The sequence below is a fragment of the Acanthopagrus latus genome, chromosome 4, assembly GCF_904848185.1.
Source record: "Acanthopagrus latus isolate v.2019 chromosome 4, fAcaLat1.1, whole genome shotgun sequence".
In the NCBI taxonomy this organism is placed as follows: Eukaryota; Metazoa; Chordata; class Actinopteri; order Spariformes; family Sparidae; genus Acanthopagrus; species Acanthopagrus latus.
This window is the reverse complement of record NC_051042.1, coordinates 124,547-148,048: the sequence shown is the minus strand read 5'-3', so window position 1 is coordinate 148,048 and position 23,502 is coordinate 124,547. Positions and strand designations below refer to the sequence as shown.

At 42.9% G+C, this 23,502-nt stretch overlaps 1 protein-coding gene across 2 annotated transcripts in view; it reads left to right on the top strand.

Annotated features, from left to right (window-relative positions):
- Nucleotides 1-1,779: 1,779 nt before the first annotated feature.
- The window catches only part of il16 (interleukin 16), a 36,432-nt gene continuing 14,709 nt past the window's right edge, over nucleotides 1,780-23,502 (top strand). For both annotated transcript variants that reach the window (XM_037094931.1, XM_037094930.1), the window contains exons 1-16: nucleotides 1,780-1,997; nucleotides 5,364-5,607; nucleotides 5,826-6,105; nucleotides 10,426-10,565; nucleotides 11,404-11,485; nucleotides 14,582-14,719; nucleotides 14,837-14,942; nucleotides 16,732-16,880; nucleotides 18,097-18,207; nucleotides 18,598-18,712; nucleotides 19,860-19,933; nucleotides 20,266-20,515; nucleotides 20,977-21,094; nucleotides 21,313-21,445; nucleotides 21,739-21,835; nucleotides 23,104-23,330. In XM_037094931.1, the coding sequence (XP_036950826.1) occupies nucleotides 1,985-1,997; nucleotides 5,364-5,607; nucleotides 5,826-6,105; nucleotides 10,426-10,565; nucleotides 11,404-11,485; nucleotides 14,582-14,719; nucleotides 14,837-14,942; nucleotides 16,732-16,880; nucleotides 18,097-18,207; nucleotides 18,598-18,712; nucleotides 19,860-19,933; nucleotides 20,266-20,515; nucleotides 20,977-21,094; nucleotides 21,313-21,445; nucleotides 21,739-21,835; nucleotides 23,104-23,330 (2,277 nt within the window). In that variant the 5' untranslated portion in view covers nucleotides 1,780-1,984. The remainder of the gene's footprint in view (nucleotides 1,998-5,363; nucleotides 5,608-5,825; nucleotides 6,106-10,425; nucleotides 10,566-11,403; nucleotides 11,486-14,581; nucleotides 14,720-14,836; nucleotides 14,943-16,731; nucleotides 16,881-18,096; nucleotides 18,208-18,597; nucleotides 18,713-19,859; nucleotides 19,934-20,265; nucleotides 20,516-20,976; nucleotides 21,095-21,312; nucleotides 21,446-21,738; nucleotides 21,836-23,103; nucleotides 23,331-23,502) is intronic.

The following is a 23,502-nucleotide window of genomic DNA, read 5'->3' as shown; positions in this document are numbered from 1 at the left end:
GTTTGAAACATGAATGTGAGTGTAAATGTTCTCTGTGCTGAGTGAAATCTGATGTGAAGAGGCAGGCCTGTGACTGTCGAGTTTTCAGCGAACAGGTGTGATGAATAGAATTAATCAGCACATCTTTCATATTTCAGTTCAGCTGTTTTCTTACTCAGACTCACTCTGTATGGTTACATGATGTTGTTAAAGCTGTCAAGGTTCCAGTATAACACTAGACTCCTGACCGGGACTTTACATTGATGCCCTCTGTGACAGATCTGTGTTGGGTGAGGAGAGGACAGAACAGTGTCTCTTTTTCTTCACCTCACTCCCATAAAGAACTGATTATCTTTGTAGAGGTGGAGAGTTTATGGCCACCAGCCACATGATCAGATGTTCATCTTGGATGCCATGAGTGCTGGATGTCTGGACGTATCTGCAGAAGATTGTCAGGGGAGGATGATGCTTTCTGGCTTTTCTGATTCATTTCAGTGGCATGTTCATCCATTGTTTTCACATCCCCTTGTGTCCCCAACACATTTCATGCTGTAAGAATCGTGTCCTCACAAAATCTAAGTCCTCTGCTGGTCAACTGAGGGACATCTCTGTATGAATTCATTGTTGTAGCCTCCTTACCACAGTGACATGGATGAGCCACTAGAGGGAGGCACAATAAAATTCATAGAGATGGAAACTCTGTCCACTGACAGCATCTGCTGTACAAATACTGTAGTATTTCAGTGTCAGCGTCAGGGTCAGTCGTGGTCCTGAAGATGTTTCCCTGCTCCAGCTCTCCTGATTCAAATGATCAGCTCATCATCAAGCTCTGCTGAAGCCTGATGACGAGCTTTTCATCAGAAGTGTTGCAGCAGAGAAACATGTACAACATGCTGGGCAGGCCGAGGACCAGGCTGAAACACCGACAGTGTCTGTGGTGGTGGAAGCCCTGAACGATCACTGATCACTGGCCTGTGAGGAAGGATGCTGCTCTCTGCTCATCATTCAATATGCTGCATGACAGTAAAACAGAGTGCAGGTGGTGAAAGCTTTAGTCTTTGTGGAGTTTAAGCAACTGTGGAATTACAAATAGTGCATCATTTCCTCTCAGCTGCACAGTGACAAAGTATACTGCAAACTGTGTTTGTGATGTAAATCCTGCTTACAGGAAGCTTGTTGTATGTGAAATTAAGTCTGTTTTGATTATTTTATGCAATTACTCTAGAAGTCAGTGTAAATGTCAACAGACAGGAAGGATCTACCAGGTTGGACATGCTGTATGTGTGACATGAAGAGAACACACACAACAGGTGAAGGCAGTTTGTCCTCCGCGCCACCCTCGTTTTCTTCCTCTCCCTCCCTCCCAGAGTGCTCCTCTCCACTAAAACCAGACCAGTTATATTTACTGCCCAGTGCTACAGGTCAAACAACACTGAACCAGGCTGAAAAAAGTAGATTCACACCACACACACACACACACACACACACACACACATAGACACTTAAATGAGGGTGGTGTGTTTATGTGTAAATGGGGAAACAGAGAATCTATTCATCCTCTGCAGCATACAGAATGTACCTACACATACTGTGGGCACACACACACACACACACACACACACACGCACACACACACCCAGAAGCTTGTAAAAGACCAGTGTGTGATGCAAAGTAGGTGTGAGGTCAGGCCCTGTTAAGTGCGGTGTGTTTTTTCTCTCACAGGAAAGGGGCAGTGATTTTGGGGAGCCGTGCCTTACTGAGACTGTTGTGTTCTCCAGACAGACGGGGAGGAAGAGGAGGGAGGAGGAGGAGGACGGTCGAGGAGAAGAGGTACAGGCGTGTTACCCCAGATGAATCACAGAGACGGAGCCATGCTCTGAGCAATACCTCGGTTTTTGACCTGACATTCATCCAGACTTCTGCCCGTCCGTCTGGAGTGAATCCATCCTTGGGATCTTGTGTTTGCACCTTCAGTAGAAGCTGTAGATGCTGGAACGAAGGCAACATGATCGACTACGGTGAGTAAGACTTCCACTCCCATCGCTTAAGAGGATGTTTATCAGTGCAAGTCTATAATAATCTGAACCATGTGTCTCACAGACTGGTATCCAAGTTGACATATGACTAAAGGATTATATGAGAGGAAAGAAAGAGAAAAACATGTTAGTTCTTCGGTCTGTCAGTGAGTCTTGTGTAACTATCAAATTAGTTGCAGAGCAGCAAAGTTAAATGATGCACTTGTTGGCCTGAGGGCTGGATTTGTGTAACAGCCTGTGTGTGCGTGTGTGTGTGCGTGTGTGTGTGTGTACTTACACACAGAGGCTCTTTATGAAAACACAAATTACATAATGTCTGTCCATTTTAAGGCGACCTTTGGAGTACAAATAGCCCCTGAAGCCAGCTGTAGAGGGGCATGGCTTCCTGCTCTCTCCACAGCCTGCATGTAAACAGAGGACCAGGCTTATATACAGCCACATGGCCACGCAGCGCACCAAGCTGACGTTCCACACTGACACCAAAGATGCCAAAGTTGACAATCGTCCTCTTGTGAGAGAATCCAAGATCAGCTGTGTCCTCTTACGGACTTAAATCAAAGTGAATCTCTGAATGTACACATTGTAAAAGCTGAGAATTATTGGTTTGACTTTCTTCAGGTGGCTCTCTTGGCTGTCCTCTGTTGGTCCTGCTTCGTCTCATAGACTAGAAAACCCCAGTGAAAACTCCCAACAACACACACGTTGTTCAGCCGAGTGGCGACCCCGCCCTCTGCCTTCCCTCAATCAGCCTCTGTTAGGCTGGAGTTCCTGTCCCGCTAATGCTAGAGGCAAAGAGTGTGGTTCTGTGAGCGCATGCACACACACACACACACACACACACACACACACACACACACACACACGTACACACACTGTTCACCCTATTCAGCCTCCTAAACACACCTTTCAACATGACCTGCCCGACTCACTCCCCTCCTCCCTTTTTTCCTCTCCGTTTTCCTACTGAACAGAGTGACTGCTGTGCTTACATCAGTAGAGCTGAGTGTGTCAGAGGAAAGTTGGACTCTGGACTTCAGCTAACATCACAGGAGGCAGTCAACATCTTCAAGGCTCAGAAACAAGTGCTTTTTATGAGGCTGTGCCTAAACTGTGCAAACAAACCAACATTAAGTTAATTCAGACAGATTTGTCACTATCAAAGTGCTGCAGAATTTAAAAAAAAAATGTAATTCAAAACATTTTTGTCTAAATATTTTTGTCTCAGCCACGATAAGTCACAAGCTAAACTCAAACTGTGATGACAAGAGAGTAAGCAGAGGTTCAGTTACTGCTAACACTGGCAGGAAGTGAATGCAGTAAAAACAGTGAGCTGAATGCAACAAGCCTGTGCTACTTTAATGTCATATTATGGAACTCAGAATGTCTGATATTTTCTTTTTTGTGAATAATTATCTACACAGCACAAACTGTGTCAGGAACAAACATGAACAGCAAAGCACAAAAACAGAATCCAAGTTAAGTCATTAAAATAAAAACAATCAGATTAGTTGGCAGTCACATATCGTAACCAGAATACAAGTTCAAATGAAACAGCAATAAGTAATAAAAACACTGGTAAAGCGAGTGGAGTGTTGAGCCTTCTCAGAGCACAGCCCTCTGCTGAACAGCATCAGTCTGCTGGCTTGTGCCTGGAGAAAGGCTGCTAAAGGTCAGAAATGATACGTTTTCTCTTCAGCGACTGAATTGCTCTATTGCAAATATCTCCCAGACTTCAGTACATTTCTAACTGTGTGCAGTTTCTCCCCACAGATGCCTGCTTGGATATAGATGCACAGTATGTGCTGAATATGCTCAGCTGCAGTGTAGGAGCACAAGCAGGTCCTTCAGCTGCAGGTGTGACACGGCTTTTTCTAAATGCACCTTGGCATTTATATTTACCAAGAGCTCAGAATGAATATGATGCTTCAGTAGTTAGTAGCTAAGATTCATTTCCATACTGCTGTAAGTGTTCCCACTGTGCTGGCATACATCCAGCTGCAGAGTGTATAAGCGTATGAAAAGAGAGGAGATATGGAGTCTGTGGGGCTTGCAGGCCTCCAGCATAGAGATCCATGTCTCTGTTTCCTGTCTATCTGGCCAACACAACAAGCAGACTAATGCTCCATAATTGCTAACACATTTCCAGGATCAGATTCACCAGAAAAGAAAGCCTGTCTTCCACACATTCACCACATGTTCCTTTCTCTTTTTCAGGAGGGATATTCAGATATTAATCTGTTTAAATCAAAAGAACTGAAGAGATGGACAGACATTTTAACACATTCATCTTATTGAAAGAGTCCAAATGTATGTGATTCATTCATCCAAATATAGTTTTGAATGTCTCACATTTACTTACTTATTTTAATTTTCAGTTGCTGAGACTGAGAGTTGTGACTCCACCTCACTCCCTTTATACAGTGTTCACTGTTTGAAGAGGGCTGTTATATTCCACCTGCATGCTGTAATATTCACAGCACAGAGAGACATTTGTCAGCATGAGCTGCCACATCTCTGCAACACAGCAGCAGCCAGCGAGCACTCGGGTCTGACTGCAAGAGATCACTTTCTCTGCCTTATCCAAAGTCTTGTGAGAAGATTGAGGTTAACATGGAGATGTGCTGTTTGTTTTCTTCTGGAGAGTGAAATGAGAAGACATCCCGCTCTTATGTGTGTGTATGTTCAGTATGCAGCTGGAGCCTGGTGATGCTTAGCTTAGCTTAGCATAAGAAACACAGAGAAACAGCTAGCCTGGCAGTCAGGCTCTGTGTGACTGAGGTTTGGGAGGGAGGGTAGCAAGATAATGATGTCAGACCAGAGGCCTTATGGGCTTCAGTTAAAGAGCATCTGCACATGGTTTCCTAAGTGTTCATGGTAAATGTGAGAAGCCATCTTCACCAGCATGTATAATGCATTTGAGGGTCATCCGACAGGGCTCTCTGGAGTGTGAGGCGTTGAAGAGTACAGACCAGCATTAACTCAGTGATGGGACCAGTCCGACATCGCTAACACCATTATCTGTTCTCTGCACACTATGTGTCCATTAGAAGAGAAAGTGAGCTCAGTGTGAACCTCGAGCCTCTTCAGATGCCGTTTGTCAGTGTTCCATTCCAGACTTTGCATGTCACCGTGTGTGTGTTTGTGTGTGTTTGTGTGTGTAGTATGTTTCTCTCGGCAGCAGTCTGATTAAGCAGCAGCATGTGGACTGAGGAAAAATTTTTCAAAGCAGGGAAAGAAAAGCGCTTTTATCTCTGCTTGCCTCCACAATTGCCTCAGCAGTTTCTCGGAGCACTTACACACTCGGATGCAGTCTGACTGTCCTAACTGAATTTTCTAATTGCCCTCCAGAGCGTCCCTCTCCATTAGGCTTCGGGCCGGCTGGGAGGAGTGTGTTGGTTCCTGAGATCCCGCTGCACACACATACGCACATGCTGACTGCCATGCCTCAGAGATACTCCCACCAGAGGAGGAAAGCCAGCACAGCGGCTGCTAGGAGGATGGAGAGGAGACGCAGGGATCAGGGGAAAAGCAGCAACAGCAACCCAACCAGCAGCCACAATCACCGCTCCAAGAAGCTGGCCATGCTCTCCAGGTACAAGCGCCACTCGAAGGCTTACAACTAGAGCTGTACGGGGAGCTCAAGGCACATAAAGTTGGGTTTCATTAGCATCAAACCTTCTCTACAAACTCATGTCAATCTGGTTATGTAATTTCATAGACTAAAATAGACACATTTAGTCTTTTTTTTATCAACATTACTTTCACTGTAATGTAATGTAATTTTGAATGTCTGAAACTGATTTTGTCCAGGTCCCTGATCCTGTGTCACTCTAAGACTAATGATGACTGTCCAGAAGAGAGGCATGCTGGGAAAGTGTCAGACGGGTGCAGGACATGGAGTCCAGGCTGGACAACAGACGTGACCGCTGGGGATCAAACACAGTACAGAGACACAGACAGCAAGCACTGGAGGACGAGCCAGCAGTCAATCCTGGAGAAAAGAGGGGGCAGTGAGGCAGATAACCTGGAGCATCATTCCACCACACTCAGGGAGAGTAAAAGGAGCATGAGGAGGTCCTTCAGCATCAAGGTACGACTGCAGCAGTAACCCATAAACCTGATCCTTGGCATATAGAAATGACAGACGCAACGTCTTTGACAGATGTTCACCTTTCTGGTTACAGTTTGGTCTCTGTAGGAGCATTGCTCTGGAGATGACAATAACAGTGGATTAGTTGGTCCGCCACCTTTGTCCTGCCTGAAATATTACAAAAAATGTGTTTCAGCCTTGTGCATACATTCATGGTCCCCACCAGACCAGCTCTGTCGACTGTGGTGATCCCTTCCCTCCGCGAGCTCCACCAGCAGCTTGGTGATCGTTGTTACCAGACAGTGACACTGAGCTGCGCCTGATGCATTATGTGATATTTCTCTTGACATTGTCAACAAAGCTGCTGGAAGTCTTTGAACAACTTGACAGCGTGATAATCAAAGTGTAAATCAGACGTCGGGAGTAGTCGATGTTGAATTTGATTGAATGTTGTTTTCAGATTAAGAGGTCATGTTTGCGTGAACCTGCTGTACCATCCATCCCACTGGTGTGAAAGCAGCATTACTTACAGTTACATTGCTTAATGATGATGTCATAAAAACACCTGAGACAAGAGAGTTTTCCTCAGAGACTTGTCCCATTCAGCCTCTGGTTAGTTGGTGTCCATTGCTTTCATGCGATGAAAGTCTGCCGGCCTTGTGGTCCTGATCACAGGACTCTCTGCTAAATACACTGTGAGTACACCATGTTTTTCAACAGGAAGTTCGACTGATAGATGCTTTCTTTCCAACTAAGACACTTTCAGGGGTCTGGTAGTCCGCTGGACAGCAAGATATGTTACAATATGTTCCTAAATAGTCCGTCCAAATCTAATCACTGAAAACAGAGTCAGACAGGTCGTAGAGAGCCAGTGTTATTCATAATGACAAGCCAATGAGGCATTTCTCTGTAACTCACTAAACAGTGAGTGACCTGGGTTTGACAGCATGGATGAGATCCAAAACATTTTTTTTTTGACACAGTGATACGTTTGATTTATATTTCTTTGAACGAACGAGTGAGAACAAGTTTAGCACTTCGTAATCACGAGGCATTCGCTGTCAGTGTGTCGCAGCCTTCAGCTACAGTCATTTGACTGACTGCAGCTGATACAGGAATGAATTGTCGTGTTCGTTTTATAGTAATAATAAGTCACATGTGCTGACACGTGCTGAACGTGCTCATGACAGCACACATGGCTCCTGCATCCTCCCTGTAAGGGAAACATGCAGCCTGTGGTCAGATTCATGACTGACACACAGAAAACTGATGTGTTCAACAACTGGACATGACTGTTTACTGTTAGTACATCCCAAGCCTGAACATGGTGTCATCATACTGATCACACTGTGTTATACACTGTGGGGAATGCTTCTTGTCTACATGTAATGATAATCACATGCCCTGCATTAGTGTGTTGGTAGACTGAGAGCTGCGTCGGCCTGAATGTCAAACATCCAGACAAAGACGGGCTTGTTGTGCTGTTCTGTCTCTGCTGCTCGGCTTCAATCTGCTGATATCAGACTCCAGTAGACTGTGGGTCACCTCACATACATGAGTGATCCACACTGCACAGCACTAACACTACCATGTCTGATACTGACAATGGACAATACTGAGTTTACTCTAACATTTAACTCTCGACTAATGAGCAACATGATCAGTGAGGTTTGTTTCCAGTAGATGTTACACATGTATGATACACACTTCTGAACTGGTCTCGTCTGATCCACCCTGAAACAATCACACGTGACATTTCATGTCTCTGACTCACCTCTTTGTTTGTAAAGTTAGTCATTTACAGATTAGACATGATATAAATATAATAAATGAAAATGAAGCAACTCCCTCCTACTTAATACAGGTAATGCTGTTACAGTTTATAATGCTCTCATGATTATAACCTCTGTGACATGCTGACATGTTTACATTACTTTTACCATGCTAACTGCTTAATCTAATCTTAGCATGCTAACATTTGCTAATTAACACAAAATACAAAGCATAACTGTGGCTGGTGGGCAGAGCCACATGGGGAGGAAAGAAATAAAATCAATTATAATCAAAAATAATAATAATAATGATATATATATTTTTTTTACCAGTGCCAGTGAAATATTATATAAGCCCACAGCAACATAACATCATAGCAAAGACTACTAAAAAATAATGGAGAGGCCTTTTTTCTGGGTTCTGGCTCAGTGCACAGTACCTGTCCTCTGTGAGGGGGGCGGGTCGAGAGGTGAGCTGCCTGAATCTGACTGGACCGAGACCCCAAGACCAGGGGAGATTTACTGATACCGTAGCAGAATTACAAGGTCCAAAAGACTGAAACCATCCGGTACCCAGTGAAGGAAAAGAAGGAACGGAGGGGAAGACGTGAAGAAGATACAGGTACAGTTGAATGAATCTCATCACATTTTCATTTTTAGTCTATATTACTCTTATATATAGCACACATCAAGCATGTGTTTTTGTATTAAAATGTAACATGCAGTGGTCACATATTCCTCTCTTCTCTCTTCAGATGCACTTTAACTTTCAAACATATTTCACCACCACCAGCTCAGTGACACAGCATCAGGTGCTGCTGTCCCTCTACCTCAGCACAGCAGACTGACACAGCATCAGGTGCTGCTGTCCCTCTACCTCAGCACAGCAGACTGACACAGCATCAGGTGCTGCTGTCCCTCTACCTCAGCACAGCAGACTGACACAGCATCAGGACTAAAGGCACCAGTAGACCTGCTGACTGAGCATCTCTTCTAACTGACAAAGTGAGATGAGAGTTAGTTCACAGAGGACCAGTTCAAATAACAGCAGTCACACATTTCCCCAAAACAAAGATGGGAGAGTGTCAACATGACTTTTGTCACAGAGTCTTGCAGAAATGATAGCTTGCACTGCTTCTGCTGCTAAATGTTTTCTCCAACAGAATACAAACTAAATAAAGAAGGACTAAAGGACTGGAGACATGCAGGCCACTTGCTGAAGGTTCATGAGGATAGATAGCAGCACAATACCCACATGGCAACATGGAAGGAGCTGGAGGTCATTTTGCAAAGCAGCTGACAGTAGATAAGTGAGAGATGGCACTCTGAGGCTGAGAGATAATATGTTTGAGTAATGCCTTATTTATATTGTATTTTTATCACTTGTTTCTTTCTTCAGTTTTTATTTGATGTGATATTTTTGACTTGAAATAAATAAAATCTTGAATTCGTACATGCAGTCTCTGTGAGTGTATGAACATTGATTGTGAAACTGACTGCGATGCAAGAGGGCGCCGGCTAACATCTCGCCTAGCACACCTCATTGCTCGGGGCCGGCACTGATTCCTACCTCGTGTTTAAATATAGGCCTTGTGCTCCAACAAGCGTTCAGCTGTCCTCATGGACAAAGACACGTTGGTCAGGACCGGCACTGCTGTGGGAATGTTACAGGAACAGCTTTCTGTGAAGTATTTTTTGCAAGTTTTTTTTTTTTAAATCATCCATTTTTTTTATGACCTGATGATGGTGATTCAACATCTTGAGGTTAAGACACAATACTGAACCAACTTCTAGTTTTTGATATGTTTCAGTAAAGTGATGCACTGACCAACAGAGCTCTTTCAGCACCGAAACAAGGCTTCATGAATTTAACCATCATCAAAAGAGATTTCATGTCAATCACAGTGAAGACTCAGCTGGCTGCAGTCTTATCTCATGGACTCAAGCCTGTGCTGCTCAACAAACCTGGCCAAGGTTGAGCTCAACAGTAATTTGATGGAGCAGATTTTCCTGTGGGAGTGATTCATGCCAGGTTGAACATCAGTCACTGTTAATCACCTTCCAGACAGAAACAATATCATAACCATGTCCTTTTGGTGTACATGTTGAGTCTAAACCTGTTAGAGTCAAACAGAGGTTTAGGAATGAAGTACATGTCAATAAAGTTGTCATAATCAAAATACTAACAATAACCCATTCAGAGTATTATCACGCTCATCAGCTGTTGGATTATGTGTTTGAGTGTGATACAGGAGATACCTCAGTACAGACCAAAAGAGCACAACCATTCTCTGTCTGTGTTACATTTTATTTAATAATCTGGTCACATATGTCTTCAGGGAAACTGAGACATAAATGACATGACCTCCAAACACAGTTGGCCAGTTCACACACCTATAAACCTTACTGCTGTTTTCTCTCTCCTCGCCTGTCACCTCGTTCAGCCAGATGGTTGATATGCTCATAAAGCTTTCTTTCTACCCCCAAGTATAGAGGCTCTCTTATGCTCGTTCACTCTGTGTGTGTGTGTGTGTGTGTGTGTCTATAGGAGAGTAGTATCTGGAGGATGTGTGTAGCCACAGCGCCTGCTGAGGACGTGTGTGGACCACAAAAGGCTGATAACAGCGTCCAGACAGAGGACAAAGAAGCTAATGTGGAGCCAGGAAGGAATGGAGGGAACGTTCACAGGTAGTGAAACAGTACCAGCTCTAAGTGCTTGAAGAAAGGTGAAATAAAAATACATGAAATTAACGTAGTCATCACGTGCTACTCATTGATGAGAGTTTCAGCACGTCCACTCCAATGAAGCCTTGCTTTTTGGTGTCACAGCTGCATATTGTCTAATCTGGTAAACTGATTGTCTTGTGATGACACATTCAGCTTTAACACACAGCAGTCTGTGATTATCTACCATGGTCATGGAGATTCTGATTGGCTGCAGGGTATATATTATATATGTTATGTACAATTATAATAATATTTTATGAAATTAAGTTTCAAATATGTAAGGATCCCAAATGCCAACAAAATAATTTGGAGAATGATGGAAGGTGGCCCTGGTGAAAAGCACGAGATCCAGATCATGCATCATGTTTTGGTAATCACACTGCTCAGTGAGGAACAGAATCAGCCTGAAAAAAGAGCTTAAAAAAAGAGTTGATGTTGTGTTTGTCTGATTTCATGGCCAGCTGATACTCACTGGTAGTCAATACCGCTCGAGTCATTTCCTCCCAGTTTGAGGTTGGGTAGCTTGCAATGATAATGCATTGTAAAGTTGAACTGTCAGTCAGTGGAATAACCCAAAACTGGTGGCAGGAATTTATGTTTGACTGTAAATTTACCCACCTTATGAATGTTGCTCTGTATCAGTACTACAGGTCCAGAGTTCTGCAGGATACCTGTAATGATATGCTGATACTTAGTGTGAAACTTCTGGCACATCCATCTAACTCTACTAATATAATGTATTTTTCAATGAGTCATGCAGGTTGTGGTTTCTCAGCTGTCTCTGTGTGTTTTTCTTCAGAGGCTGCAGCTTCCTGAGCCCAGACAAGCTGGCACCCTTTAACGGACAGATTCTAAACGGCAGTGCTCGGATGGCGGGGGAGGTAACACGAAGCATTCACATTACAGCCTATAGTGAGGAGACAGAGGTGGACACGTGAAGCTGACTCGTGTGTCACTCTGGTCCTGCTTTTCATAACAACAACAAAAAAAATAGTTTCTACAATGACAACTCATCTGCAGATACAGTACTGTGTGCACATCTGGGCGGCTTGTATAATTTGTTACGGGTTGCACTGATGTGTCTTGAACTTCACTGTGTCTTATTGCAGCCTCTACACCTTCATACCAGGGTGTACCATAGTTTTATGGCACATCATCTTCAATACGTATTGTTCACTCTATTCTTAGCAATATGTTGTATTATGAAAAAAATAAACATAAGGCTTTAAAAGGTCAATAATGTGTTAAAAGCCTGACTGCTGGACTTTGAGCAAGTCAGGGGTATTTAAAAATATACAATTATTTATACACATGATTAGAAAGAAGAGAGGTCATACATGCATGAATACATTTCCTGAGTACTCATCCTTATGATACACCCATTTACATTTTACATATCAAATATGTAGATAAAAAACAGTTAAAGATAAAGTCCTTAACTAGCAGATGTGTGCCCTGCATGGCTCAACAGTCCAAGTGTTGAGTCTCCTCTCTGTTTCTGAGTGGGCATGGTGTGTTTTCTATGCAGCAATCACATTCCAGGTCCTCCCACAAAAACTGACAAACAAGGCTCTTTGTAATCCGGTCAGAAATGTAATGCACAGAAAGGAATTTAGAGAATTTGAGTTTGGTCAACACAAAAGAGGAATGTGAGAGGGAAATTCATTAATTTTATATAATCTGTCGGCTTCACAATGCTGGTGGAATTTCTGGAAAAACATGGAGGAGGATATTCCAGACAGGGACCGTCCTGAAATGTGATACACTCTGACATCATCGACAAAGCAGAGCACGCTTTGGGAAGCTCATCAGCTGGTCATGGAAATCCAGGGAAGTGTTATGTAATTGTTCATCCAGTTCCAGGTAAAATCTTAAAAATGGCAAACGTTATTGTGAGAAAACTCATTCTCAGTTCATATATCCAGAGACTCTTACCTTTACACAGGGAACTGCATCACCAGGAATGAGCAGCACATGCTGGATGTGTGGATGTGTCAGCGTGAGCACAGGAGTTCATACTGAACCACCATGGTGTGTTTTCATTGCTCCCTAGCAGCCACAGAGGCAGAGTTTGAGTGTTTTTTTCAGGTATTTGTATTTCTGTAGCTGTGGTCGCTTTCCTGCTGGGCGGTATAACACCCTGTCATCATGCCAAGTCTATTTGAGTCACTTTTAAGAGGCTGTGGAAACCTGAACAGCAGAATGAAGTAAAGATGGAGAAAAGGAGCAGTAGGAAAGAATGTTTAACATGTGACGTCTGGGCTCAGCTGATTCTGTTTTCAACACTGTGTCTGTTTCAGTCTCCTTTTTTTTTCATAAGTGCTCCTTCAGCCAGAAAACGCCCCTTTACTGTGGTTTCAAAGACTAGTTGATGATAATAAAGAGAATGAACCATGTTTTCATCAGACGCAGGGCTGAAAAGTTGAGGATTGGACTTAAAGGAGAATTCCAGTATTTTGATCTTGGCCCTTCATCTACATAAATTGATAGACAAAAAGTCTTTGGAAATGTTAGTAAACTGCCTCAGCCAGCAGCCATGACACTGGCAACAACAGGGAATGGGAAGCAGTAGTCATCATCACTGACAACCTGTCTCATCTGTCAATCATTCATCATCAGAAAGGTATAAAGTACATACAAAAGACAAATACCCATACCAAGACAAACTCTCAGTACTCATCTTAGAGGTAAAAGAGCAATATATTAATGTAATACTTAACATTTCAGCATTTAAACTTCTAAATATGACCAGATCCAAAATGTTTCCAACAATATTCAAACCAGTCAAATCTATACTTTTACTCAAGGTGACGGTGCGTTTCATTGGTCGCCTGTCACTCTTACTTCCAGGAAGTTAGTGAGGGAGGAAACTGACTTAACGTAACATGAACAAGAATCTGAAACATCTCGTCAGCGAGCGTTTCTGCCTGAGTCACACAGTTTGATTTTCATCAGCAGCAGTGAAAACAACAACTCCCATGATCCCATGCTACTTATATGGCTCTTGTTTTTGATAGACAATCTTCTGCCGTTTAGCACAGAAATTACATACAGTGCATTTAACGACAATGATGGCGTAGGTTCTCAGATGTTATGCTAACATAATGAAGTGTTCACAGTGCCATTATAACACCAGTAGTAGGTGGTTAGTAGTTACCAGGGGCCTCCAGCAGGGGGTTCAGCTGTTGAGCTATGTTGTGGAAAGGGCTTAATCCTTTCAGTCCTTATACACATGATCTGAGGAAAATTTGTGTCCCTCATCTTTTTTTAAAACACTCCCTTTCCATGTGAGCTCAGCAGTTGTATGCTCCCCTCCTGGAGCCTCCTGGTAACTACAGTTACCATCATAACCATTAACTAGGATGAGGACCATGAGAGGCTCACATATCAGCATGAGGCTGTGAAATGATCCTGGTCAGTCCGACTTGCTGATAATACACAATATTCCACCCGCACTGATGGCAGATTAACACCAATCATAACACATTCCCTGCCAGAAACAAATACATCTGTAATGTTTGTAATGTTATACAACCTGCTAACATACAATAGCTATAGTTTGTGTTAAGAGTGCACAGAGTAATTACAACTGCCCTGACAGAAACACATGAATGCTTCGGTCCTATTATTCGGTAGTGGTGCACCTCAGCCTCTCGTGGGCACAGTGATGATCTCAAAAACAAATGCAAAACAGAAATTTAACAAAAATACAGATAAAATCTTGTGGTTTCACAAATTAGGGAACTTGGAGAGATCATTCTAGCAGAAGTTATTTTCTACCAGTTTCCAAATCCTGAACACAGGCGAGAAAACAGCTTTAATAAGACTTAGAAATGGACCACCAGAGAAAAAAGGCTTCACTTGCCCCTCAGGGCAGGTAAGGCAGAAGTGAGGTCTAAATGTATATACCGCCATTGGTGTGCCTCATGTTGGGCTGCAGTTGAGTGTTTCTTATGCTGGTGTGTTGTGTACTTCAGGACTTCTCCACATGTGAAGACAATCTCCATTCACACAGTCTGACAACAGGCCCACAGCATCCAGCTCTCACACCTGATCATCTGTCACTGCCTGGATACACAGACGAGGAGCTCATGGCCAACAACAACCATCTGAAGGTAAACTAATACTTCTGCCAAGCAACTTTTTTTTTCAAGGGAATCCCTGTTCCCCCTACATAAATGTGTGTCCATGTGTGTGTGTGTGTGTGTGTGTGTGTGTGTGTGTGTGTGTAGTTACCCATCCCAGAGGTAAACGAGGAGAGATGCTGGGAAATGGAGAAGACAGAGCAGAGCCCACCAGGACAGGTGGCCAGCAACTGGACCCGCTCCAGTTCAACCAGTGTGTATCTTACAGCTATCACTCACTTACATTACCAGTCATCTGGCCTCCATCAAGAGCAGTGAGCACCATTAGATCTACTGCGTTTCATTTAGCATGTACAATACACAAATCAGATTCGAGCAGAGAGCTGCACACAGCAGGATGCTGCTGCTGTGTGCAGATAAAGCTTTCAGAGTGCATGGTAATAACACATGTTGCAAGGAGAGAGACGGGGGATGGGAAAGTGTTTCTAATATGTTTATTGTCTTCAGGGAGGTGTGAAGCCAGGGAGCAAATCCTTTTAGCACTGGGAAGCCACACTGCTTCTGGGAAATGTGGTCCTAATTGTGAGAAGTGCTGCGCTCAACCGTCCACTGGTGTGAGATGCAAGTGGACCGATTTCAGATAATAATGTTTGTTTGTAATGATCCAGAGTACCACAGCTCGTTTGACTAAGACTTTATATCCACAGTTATCATTTAATAGAGTCCAGATTGAGTCCAGTTTAAGATTGAGATTATAGAGCCTGGGAGAGATTAAAGATCCTGGGAGAGACTATAGAGCCTGGGAGAGATTATAGATCCTGGGAGAGATTATAGATCCTGGGAGAGATAATAGAGCCTGGGAGAGATTATAGATCCTGGGAGAGATTATAGATCCTGGGAGAGATTATAGATCCTGGGAGCGATTATAGATCCTGGGAGAGATTATAGATCCTGGGAGAGATTAAAGATCCTGGGAGAGATTATAGATCCTGGGAGAGATTAAAGATCCTGGGAGAGATTATAGATCCTGGGAGAGATAATAGAGCCTGGGAGTGATTATAGAGCCTGGGAGAGATTATAGATCCTGGGAGAGATTATAGATCCTGGGAGCGATTATAGATCCTGGGAGAGATTAAAGATCCTGGGAGAGATTATAGAGCCTGGGAGAGATTATAGATCCTGGGAGAGATTATAGATCCTGGGAGAGATTATAGATCCTGGGAGAGATTAAAGATCCTGGGAGAGATTATAGAGCCTGGGAGAGATTAAAGATCCTGGGAGAGATTATAGAGCCTGGGAGAGATTAAAGATCCTGGGAGAGATTATAGAGCCTGGGAGAGATTATAGATCCTGGGAGAGATTATAGATCCTGGGAGAGATGATAGAGCCTGGGAGAGATTAAAGATCCTGGGAGAGATAATAGAGCCTGGGAGAGATTATACAGCCTGGGAAAGATAATAGAGCCTGGGAGAGATTATAGATCCTGGGAGAGATTATAGAGCCTGGGAGAGATTAAAGGTCCTGGGAGAGATAATAGAGCCTGGGAGAGATTATAGATCCTGGGAGAGATTATAGAGCCTGGGAGAGATTAAAGGTCCTGGGAGAGATAATAGAGCCTGGGAGAGATTATAGATCCTGGGAGAGATTATAGAGGATCAGTTTACAATATGCTGCAGTTTTAGCACCTGTGCCGAGCTGCTGGACCAAACTAATGTTATTATTAAAAGTTAGATATACTAATAGTAATAAATCAAACAAAACTGATGATATGAAATGTACCACTAATCTGAGTGAACAGATTACTGCTAGTAACATTTGAAGTGATACAGCTCAAGGCTGCAGCGTTACATTGTAGCACGGTGTAGCTGGATCCTCTGTGTGTATAATTAGACAGAGAAACAGAGATGTTGAATTAAACTCGGCCCATTTAGTTTAGAAGAGTTGAATGAAAGCAAAGTACAGACAGGACTTTTACACTCCCTGTGTGTGTGTGTGTGTGTGTGTGTGTGTGTGTGTGTGTGTGTGTGTGTGTGTGTAACCAGGTGTTCATCCTTATTGGATTGGGGATCTGGACAGCATCATCATGAAGACCCCAGAGCTGTACACAAATCATCCTCACGGGCCTGGTGGTTTATATGGAAACAGGAAGTCTCTGTCCCAGCAGCTGGAGTTTCCCCACACCGCCACACAGGTATGTTGTTTAGCTGACACTCCAAACAGAACAAACATCGAGGATCACACGATCACAGTGATCACCAGAGCCGGCTGATAAATCAAACTCTCACCAAAGTCACTAGGAAGAGCAAAAAGTTATTGTTTCGATGAGAAATCTCATAACTGATGCTGTAGCCGCAGCTACGCTAACTTCTTTAGCAGCAGCCATTGCAATTTCGCCTATCTTGCTTCCTGTCAAAGTTAAAATCCAGTACCTGCCAAAACACACACCTGTACCTGCCAAAACACACCTGTAGCTGCCAAAACACACACCTGTACCTGCCAAAACACACCTGTAGCTGCCAAAACACACACCTGTAGCTGCCATGAATGGTTGATGGATGTGTGAGCTCATGTGGTCTCATGAATCCAGCTTCCTGACAAGGTGAGCTCAGGACTGTCCAGCAGTCAAAGACAAACACCGTGTGACAGTTTACAGGTGCTTTATCAAGTAAAGTTAAAACTTCCTAACTTCCTTTAATCCAGTGGTCCCCAACCTTTTTTGCATCACAGACCAGTTTCATGTAACACATAATTTTTGCTTGATTACTTGGGAATAAAATACAATTATACAACAAAGTGCATAAACACTCAGAGTGTGTTCCTTTCTCCAGTCTACTCTGTAACTTACTAAGATAACATACTGTAAGGCCACTGTCATTTGCAGTCTCCAGCAGTTGTCCACTCACCGTCCCCACAGCTACAGTTCAGCCACTTTATCAGCCAACTCGAATACAGTTGTCCATCTCCCTCTTCTTCCTTCTCATCATAATTCCTTTTTTCTCTGCAAAGTAGCTCTCCGAAGACATTTTTTCCCACTAATCTCATCCAGCTTGAAGGGTTATTTTTAGGGTATACCGTGACTGAAACAGGTACATGCCAAGTGCACCAAGAGGAACAGACAGATGTTGTTAAAAGAGAATCCGTTTTTCAAAATAAAACAACATTCCAAGTATGATCATCTATATAATGGAAATAAAATAAGGTATTTATTCTTTCTCTGCGGCCCGGTACCAAACGACCCACGGACCGTTACCGGTGTGCAGCCTGGTGGTTGGGGACCACTGCTTTAAACTACCATGATCAAATCATGATTGATTTGGCGAAGAATTCAACTGTGACATAATTCACTACAGTGTGTGTGTGTGTGTGTGTGTGTGTGTGTGTGTGTGTGTGTGTGTGTGTCTCTGCAGCCTGTGCCTCGTCCCTCACGCTCTCTCAGCTCAGCCCAGCTTGTACACTCCTGCAGCAACGTGCAGGCCTTCATAATCTGTAACATTGTGCTGATGAAGGGCCACGGCAAGGTAGGAAGGTTATTGGTTCTTGTGATTTCTCACTTTATCGCTTTCAGTAAAATATTTAGTTGTAATTATGACTCTATCTTATAAAATATATGCTCATAATACTCATTGTCGCAAAATGTACTCAAGTCAAAATCTACTTGCTAGCCTTTTATAGCAACTGGTCTTACGGTGTGTGTGAGTCTGAGCAGACTGCATCAGCTTCTCCTCCCTACATAAACTGCTCTAAACGTGACACTCGACTGGTAATATAGTCTCAGTTGACTGTTCTAGTCTATGTATATCTTATTCCAAGCTGTTCTGATTGAAATAATGATTTTACTTACAGTACATCTTGTTTAAAGGTGTTAATCACTGCTTACATTATTACTAATCATTGTGCTGCTGTCTCAGGGTCTGGGCTTCAGTATAGTGGGCGGGAGGGACAGCATGTATGGACCAATGGGGATCTATGTGAAGACCATTTTCCCAGGAGGGGCAGCAGCTGCTGACGGACGGCTGCAGGAGGGTGAGAGACGACATACAGCACATGAAGCTCATGTACACACTTTAAGTGTTTGATTACAGTTTTTTCCATTTGCTAAAACATAATTTTGCAAACTAGGCTGGTTTCATCAAAATGCTTAACACAAAATACACAATTCACAAAACCACAGACCCAAACTGCAAAACACCTCATATATCCTGCAATATGAAGCCCTGCAACCAAACTACATATGTTGGAGGACACTGTGTGTATTGGAGATGGCAGTTTTAAATTGCAAAATGTGTGTAAAACAGAAAATGTGTTTAAAGTTTTGAGACTTGAGAAGAGGTTTTATCTCTGTGTGTCAGTTTAGATATTTGTGCTATACATGTCATTTTAGTGTGTTAGCAATTTCTGTTACTACTTGCTATAAAACACCTGTCCCTAAGTGCTTTTATTTTGCTATTGCTCTCTGATGTGACATTTCTTTTTCAAATAAGAAAACTGTATAGTGGAGCTGTTTTGCAATTTCGCAAAATTCAATGTACTAACCATGTCAAGACTTGTGTAATATTTGGATATAGTATAGTATATTTGAATATATATAGTTGATGGATACTATTGTCCCTCAATAAGAGATGTCAGTTTCTGTGTCAGCACTGAAGAAGTGAAGTGACAGTGTGTGTTTAGGCTCCTAAACTAACTCTATATATTATATGACTTTATATGTTTTCAATCTGGCTTTTAATTCAAAGCAATTTTATAGCCTTAATTTTTAAACTTTTAACAACTGTTGTTTCCATGACTTTATCTCTGGTGTTTATTTGATATTAATCAATCAATCAGTCAAACACTTTATGCTGCATTTTTATTTTTTCTATAAAGTGAGCTCTTATTTAAACAGCACAGGATTAGAGCAGTTGAAGTTGTGTAAGCAATGAAAGCAGTTGAAATGTGAGTTGAGGTGGATGTAGCTGTAGCGTGCACACTTACAGCAGTAACAGCTGGTGTGCAGGTACTGACATGTCGTCTGAGGAGTTAGAGGTGTCAGTGTTAATACTGATCAGTCTCATCCACATATTGTGTATTGTGTCAGCTGACATGCGGACTCTCACACTCCTGTGTGTGTGTGTGTGTGTGTGTGTGTGTGTGTGTGTGTGTGTGTGTGTGTGTGTGTGTGTGTGTGTAGGTGATGAGATCCTGGAGCTCAATGGAGAGTCACTACATGGTCTGTCTCATGATGAAGCGCTGCACAAGTTCAAAGTAAGGCAACTACATTATGATAGTAACCGCGCTGCTCCTCTGAGTTCACTGGGTTCTATGATCAGAATAAAGAGGTGGCGGCACATCCATGGCACAGACATAGATAGAGAGAGTTTTATACTCTCACAAGTTTACATTTTTTTACTTTGTTATGTCCATGTAGCCTGTGCTGAGATTGCCCATATTCCAAAATAAATGTGTGAGGTTAATGAAATAATCACAAACTACCTTTTTATTCCTTATTGATACTTGGAGTCCAGGGTCAGCAAACATTTGTACTGTATGCATTTAACATTGTTATGACAAATGAACTGTGGTTCTTGCTTGTGCAGCAAATCAAGAAGGGCCTGCTGACTCTGGTGGTGCGGACCAGCCTGCGGGTGGGAGCTCTGTGTGGGCAGACGCAGGTGGCTCAGCTGTGCAGGTCACGCTCCCTCAGCTCCACCACAGGCATGGCCAGGGTCAGCGCTGACATGGGCGACTGCAACTACCTGACCAACAACTGCAGCAACACAATGAGCATCTCGGGTCAGCCTGCTAAACCCAGAGACCGCATCATGATAGAGATCATCCTGCAGAAAGGTCAGCCGCGGGGAAAGAATGGACACTGTAGTTACTGATTATGACAGCTGTTTGATCATTTAAGTCTTGTTGATATTTTTGCAATCAAAAAAGATGAAAAAGATTTTACAAAATGTTCAAAGGTTGAATCCTACATTTGCCGTAAGTAGTATATTTAGTATAATTCTGGGTTTCTTTTAGTGGTATTATGTTCTGACAGTCGCCACATGGATACTAAAACTGAATGAGTTCCATTTTACAAACCACTTCTGGCTCTGGTAACTTGTGATGATCATTTGTCAATATTTTTCATATTTTATTGATTTATCAATGAATAATGTAGCATATGTTAGCTGCTGCTCTTAAAGCCAATCGTTACTTGATTTCTATTGCTCTGCTGTGGTTTAATGAGTTTAAATGCATGATTAATATCAGTATTAATGTATCATTATCAAGGTTAGAATGTGTGTGTTATCTCCCAGAGGCTGGTGTTGGTCTCGGTATTGGACTGTGCTGTGTTCCATCTGCTGATGGATGCCCTGGGATCTACATCCACACCCTCTCTCCTGGATCTGTAGCACACATGGACGGTAGACTCAGGTAAGGAGACCTTATTACAGTGGTGTAAACAGGGTCAGAAAGAGAACAAAATAATAGTTTTTAGATTCTGTATATACATCGGTGCCTGGTTTGCACGACCAAAACATTTCTCCACAAACTGTCATAAGCGTCTTAGAGATGCCCAGATCAACACTTTACACACTTCTGTTGCACTTTTCTTTCCAAAACCTTTTCCTGAACTTCCTCCTTACCTTCAGGTGTGGTGATGAGATCATGGAGATTAACGACACTGTGGTTTACAACATGGCGCTGAATGACGTCTACACAGTCCTGAGCCAGTGCACACCAGGTCCAGTCCACATCATCATCAGCCGACATTCAGATCCCAAAGTATGCAACACCTCCACCTAATTAACTAGGGCAACGCCTCCGCTGGCTCAGAGTTAATGTTGGCTCATGGCTCTAACTGTGGGTCCTGTACTGTTAGCTGCTCTGCTCCTTTCATCACTCCAGACTCCAAGAGTTGGACTGGAGGCTCTAACTGTGTGTGTGTGTGTGTGTGTGTGTGTGTGTGTGTGTGTGTGTGTGTGTGTGTGTGTGTGTGTGTGTGTGTGTGTGTTAGCTAAACATGCTTTATGCTCTTGATACTGACATTCCCGTCCTCTGCACCGTTTGTGTCACAGGTATCAGAGCAGCAGCTGAATGATGCGATCGCTCAGGCAGTGGAGAACAGCAAACTGAGGAAAGACAAGAGCCAGTGGAGCATTGATGGGGAAAAATGTAATCATTTTGCACAGTCACATACTGCATTCCTGAATTTTTTATCCTGAATTTTTATTATCCTGAATTTACTGTCAAAATTCCATGTTTATGCAGTCATCATTAAATTTGCAATCATTTGCAGATTTGGGGAGATTCTCCAAAACATTATTTTTTCAGACTTGTGAATTTTTTCCCATGGTTGATTTGTGAAATGAACAGGCAGCTGTAGCTCACCCAGTAAACACACCAGCCTCATCAGCTGCTGCAGCTGTGTCTCTGGGCTATGGAGAGCAGACAGGCCTGGGCTGCAGACCAATAGTCACCTCACAAGTCCTCTCCTAACTTCTTTTCCTTAACCCAGCTGGAGAACATCATTAGATCATGGAGAAGGAGAACGGACATTTCAAAAGGACTAACTAAAGAAAACTGTTGCTGTGCTGAGAGAATCTGACTCCACGCACACTAAGCCTCATAATTAAGTTATGTGACGACATGGATGGTGAAACAACAGAGTTCTGAGGATGGACCGCTAAAAGTTCATTTTTGATCATACGCTCCATACGTTCTTATTGTGCTCAGTGTTATCAAGGCTCTATGAACATTCCAACCTGGAGAACAATACTGCTCTGCTGAGGAACAGCAGCACCACCTGACAGGCATTATAAAAACCAGCAGCTGATTAAAAACAGGATGTCAACGTGATACACAGACTTCATGAAGACTAATGGAAGACTACACTTCTGGGTTTTCAGTGAACTGTGGGAATACGCAGCAGAGTGACCACAGTGAAAACAGATCTGCATTAAATACGCTCATCTGGATTGTAGAATACAGAGAATTCAACTCAGTTATGTTTTTATATATATATATATATAAAACCCATTTAACAGCCCAGTCCAAGACAAGCGTGATGACATCATCTGGGTTATCTTCTCAGGCTCCCCACAACAACACTTCAAAGACAAAGTCCAGCTGTTCATGAGTACTACTGCTTATGAAGAGTAAACCTCATGTGTAAAATCAGTGGAGCGCCCCTTTGACTTTTAAAAACATTCCATCAGTTGCACTACCTATTATCACTACCAGTGATTGTATACTGTACATATTCCATTCATACCTCAAAATGTTTTAGTCCCATTGTATTAACGGATCACGCAGCACCAGTATACAGTGAAAACTCTGATTACATTTCAAATGGTTACTGTCTCGTGCATTTTCACTCAGAAACACATTGCTAGATTTGTTCATAATTTATAAATGTATTACTTTTTTTAAAAATGTCCCAGGCTTGCGAAGGCTGGAGCCCTCCTGTCACAGCCGGCAGAGATGTGAGCGTTGTATGGAAAGGAGTTTCAGTCAGCTGACGGTTCGACGACCACAGAAGACCATGACCCGCTCCTGCAGCGACAACACCAATGGCCACCACCACAACCACTGCTTCACCATCCACAGTCTCCACCACAACTCACACCATAACCCTTCAGCCCGCGTCCACAGCTTAGACACACCCAAGGTGACCAAACATACCTCAGGCTGTATGGAGAGCGAAAACCATTAGGAAGCGCTTCAAAACATAGTTGTATGTCTGTTTTCAAAGAGTTAGATACAGCTGCTACTACTGCATGTGAATTCTACTTAATTAAAGAAAATAATCTCTTAGTGTGTCCAAGTTATCTCCTCCTCTG